Source organism: Plasmodium fragile, assembly GCF_000956335.1.
Source record: "Plasmodium fragile strain nilgiri unplaced genomic scaffold supercont1.35, whole genome shotgun sequence".
NCBI lineage: Eukaryota > Apicomplexa > Aconoidasida > Haemosporida > Plasmodiidae > Plasmodium > Plasmodium fragile.
In genome coordinates this window covers 241389-245226 of record NW_012192615.1, presented here as the reverse complement: position 1 = coordinate 245226, position 3838 = coordinate 241389, and the positions used below count along the sequence as shown (strand labels likewise).

General features: G+C 44.2%; 2 protein-coding genes across 2 annotated transcripts; both read left to right on the top strand.

Annotated features, from left to right (window-relative positions):
• Window positions 1–353: 353 nt before the first annotated feature.
• Window positions 354–1085, top strand: AK88_03226 (uncharacterized protein; the record flags this gene model as incomplete). The annotated part of the gene is made up of 1 exon (XM_012480847.1): window positions 354–1085. The coding sequence occupies one exon, from the start codon at window positions 354–356 to the stop codon at window positions 1083–1085; it is 732 nt and encodes a 243-aa protein (XP_012336270.1).
• A 1090-nt stretch (window positions 1086–2175) lies between these two features.
• Window positions 2176–3559, top strand: AK88_03225 (uncharacterized protein; the record flags this gene model as incomplete). Its single annotated transcript, XM_012480846.1, has 4 exons — window positions 2176–2291; window positions 2630–2737; window positions 2917–2986; window positions 3128–3559. 4 exons carry the CDS (start codon window positions 2176–2178, stop codon window positions 3557–3559), a joined length of 726 nt encoding a protein of 241 aa, XP_012336269.1.
• Window positions 3560–3838: the final 279 nt, after the last annotated feature.

Here is a 3838-nt window from a genome sequence, read left to right as displayed (position 1 = left end):
TTTTTTTTTTTTTTTTTTTTTTCCTTCCGTGCGCATACGCAACTGCGGTAAGAACTTCCAAGTGACCATTCGATTTTCCAAAATTGGGCGCATGTAGATCATGCTCTTTGTGCTCAGTTATCAAACGGCAAATCGTCTGAACCGCAAATCGTCTGAACGGCAAATCGCCCAAACGTTAAACGATGTGATCGCGGCACCTAGCAAGCGCACCATCGTGAAGACATGAGCGACACAGTGATGACGCTCCATATAACTGTTTGGTCTTCCCATATGAGGGCTAGCTCTCCCACGAGGGTGCCAAACACATTAGTGTGTGTAAACGTGTAAAAGCATGAATCATACAGGTGGACAAAATGGACGACTATGATACAGAAGCAGATGTGCCAAGGACAGACAAAAGGTACATTTCCTACCTTCCAATCGTTTTAGAAAATATGATTAAAATAAACAGAGGAAAAGGAAAAATCACCAGCTTCCATGCATCCAAAGTACCAGACATATCAATTAAAAATTATGTGGAACGAATTGGAAAATACACAGGATGCAGCAATGAATGTTTTGTCCTTCTAATGATATACCTAGACAGAATTGTTAAAATAAATTCAGATATTACTTTGTCTCTTCTCTGCATCCATAGATTGCTTATAACGGCCATAATGATTGCTGCGAAATTTTTCGATGACTTATACTACTCCAATGCCTTTTATGCCAAGGTCGGAGGAGTTTCTACTGAAGAGATTAACAAACTCGAGGGTACCTTTCTCCACCTCATCGATTATAATTTGTTTGTGTCATCAGAGGAGTATAATCTATATAGACACTCCATATCCTTGGCCGTCGAGCGCTACTTACGCAGAACCCATGTTCGGGGCCAAGTCGGAATAGGGACAGATAATAAGAAGGCGGGACGCACCCACGGAGGGAACCATCATGGGGCCAAATGTCCTAGTAAATGCACAAACCGTCCAGCCCCCGTTGTGAAACCCTATAATTTGTTTAACTACACCACTCCACACAGAACAAACATTATGTTCCTCAAGCCCGCGAATGATGCTCACAATTTTCAGACTCCGCGCGGGGGGTAGAATAGAAGCGCCTCCACAGTGGGTCACTCCTGGGAGTAAAGGTCCAAGATGAGAAACAAATCTGCTTGTCCATACAGCACTCCCCCCCTTTTTTTTGACGCTGACTTGCCGTCCTTTTTTTTTTTTTTTTTTTTTTTTTTTTTTTTTTTTTTTTTGTAATCCCTCCTCTACACGCACTCAGAGGGTGTAACGTGTACGAATGTATATGTCCCCCTTTGGTAACTTTGCACTTGCACTTTTTTTTTTTTCTTTTTTCCCTTTACCGTTATGCGAGACGGTTGTTTATTCGATGTTATTCGTTAATGGGAGTTATCCCACCCTTTGCTCAGTATCTCCTCAATTTCATGTCCAACCAAGTGAGTCAAATAAAGAGAGGAAAAAAAAAAAAAAAAGAAGCATCATCCTAGTTACATTTAACAGATAGCAGAATGAGTGTAAACACCCAGACCGATTGGTCTTTCCGCACGAAATGCATACATTGCGAAAAGGGAGAGTCTGCTCTTCACCAATTATCGTGTATCCCTATGCATGGGGGTAGGGATACAATACTACTAACACTTACCCATGCCAGGTACAGTACCCTTTGCCACTCACCGCTCGTTCCCGCTGATTCTAAATTAGATCATCGGAAGCAAAAAAAAAAAACAACCATTATTATGCGTGCGACGTTTAACCAACCTGGGAAGGCACCGTTAGGTGTAAAGGCGGTCATGCCGACGGTACGCGCGTCATATGTGTACAACTCGGGATTGCAAAACTCTGTGCAGTGTGGGTATCCATTTAGGTTTAAAAAAAAAAAAAAAATTACCATCCTAGCTGTGAATAGCTTCCAAGCAGTTCACTGCACTGCAAAAAAAAAAAAAAAAAAAAAAAAAAAAAAAAAAAAAAAGGGTCACAAAAGAAGAAATCACAAGAGAGAAATAACAAAGGAGGAATCACAAAAGAGGTGTTCTCTTTGTGTGGCAAACGAAAATCACATTGCAACGCCTCACCGTTTCACCCATTCACATGTGCGCGAGAAGTCCCAGCAAGTCAGCTGCCCAGCACATCACACCCTTCCTTCTCGTTCCAAGGACTCCCACGCGCCAAGATGGAAATCCTGCCGCTAAGTGACTACTCAGGGGAGAAGAAGCCAGAGGAGCGGGAAGGCCCACTGGAACATGGCCGCGGTTTTAAGCGCTGGAATCCTTACGTTGACAATGGAGGGTATGCTAAAGGAGAGAGCGATAATTCAGTGGCAGAATATCGGCCTTTGAGGGGAGAGTGAAAGTGATTGGGGAATGATACCCACACAGCACAGTGAAGAAGAAAAGGGATATAGCCACGGCCATTACACCAAGGAGACATAGCAGTGGGATCTCCTATACCAAATGAGCAGCACACCTCTTAGCGAACAAGAATTACTCAACCGCTTCTCCCTGCACGATGGGTGTTGTCGCCTCTTCATCCCCACAAATGAGATAAATCATACCCATAGCAAAACGTTACACATGCATGTTCACTTCTTTTTTTTTTTTTTTTTTTAATACCTCCCTTTTTAACAGAACTGTTATTGGAGTGACCGGCAAGGACTACGTCATCTTAGCAGCAGACACGAGACTGTCCCTGTCATACTCGATTTACACGAGACACTGTCCCAAAATATCAAAATTGTAAGCAGCGTGGTTTTTGCTCTCCATTTCTTTTTGCGTCGTTTTGCTTCTTCTTTTTTTTTGCTCGTCTGTTGTTGATTGGGCGAGGGCGCGATGTGGAAAGCAGCTTCTGCCCCAAGCGAGCTGTGTGAAGGCCACTCATATAATGCCGCATTGTCCCTCCTTTCCCCTCTCCGCAGAACGGATAAGTGTATTATCGGCTCCTCCGGGATGCAGTCCGACATAAAGACGCTGCACTCGTTGTTGAAGGTAAGAAGAGGGAGTTACGCGAAGAGCTAAGAGAGAGACCAACTGTGAAGCTTGATCCAATGGGAGGCCTGATCAATTGTCCTCCCCCACCGCCCGGTGCCAAGCTTACCCACCTTCACCGCCACCCTCCCCCTTGTGCAGAAAAAAATCGAGCTCTTCGTCCTGGAACACGGACACTATCCGGACATTCACGTCATAGCAAGGCTCCTATGCGTAATCCTTTATAGCAGAAGATTTTTCCCCTACTACACATTTAACCTGTTGGCAGGAGTGAGTAACGACAACCAGGGAGTTCTGTACAATTACGATGCCATTGGATCCTACTGCGCAGCCACACACTCCTGTGTTGGAAGCGGAGCAGCACTGATCTTCCCAATACTAGACAACCGAATGGAACAGAAGAACCAGTTAATCAAAAACCTAAACTTCAACCTGAGGGACGACATTGATTTTGTTAAAGACGCCATTACCTCAGCCACGGAGAGGGACATATACACTGGAGACAAAACAGAAATATATATTATCGACCAGATGGGTGTCAAAACAACCACGCTCGAGCTGAAGCAGGATTAGGTCAGCAGCTACCGCTTCACGTGGCTTCATCCATGTGGGCCTGACCCTATGGGTTTTTTCCCCGCGACAAACGCTGCCCCTTCCCCACGCTAGCTTGTCAAAAAAAAACGGGGGCACAATATACCTATGCGACTTCCCCTACCATTTTTCCCAAGTTTTGCATATAGCTGCGTTTTCTGTATTTTTCTGTTTTTTCTGACCATAAAATCTTAACCGTGAAATGTGCATACGGAGTGAGAACAAAGCAAAAGCCTAGCCATTTGAAAAAAAAAAAAAAAA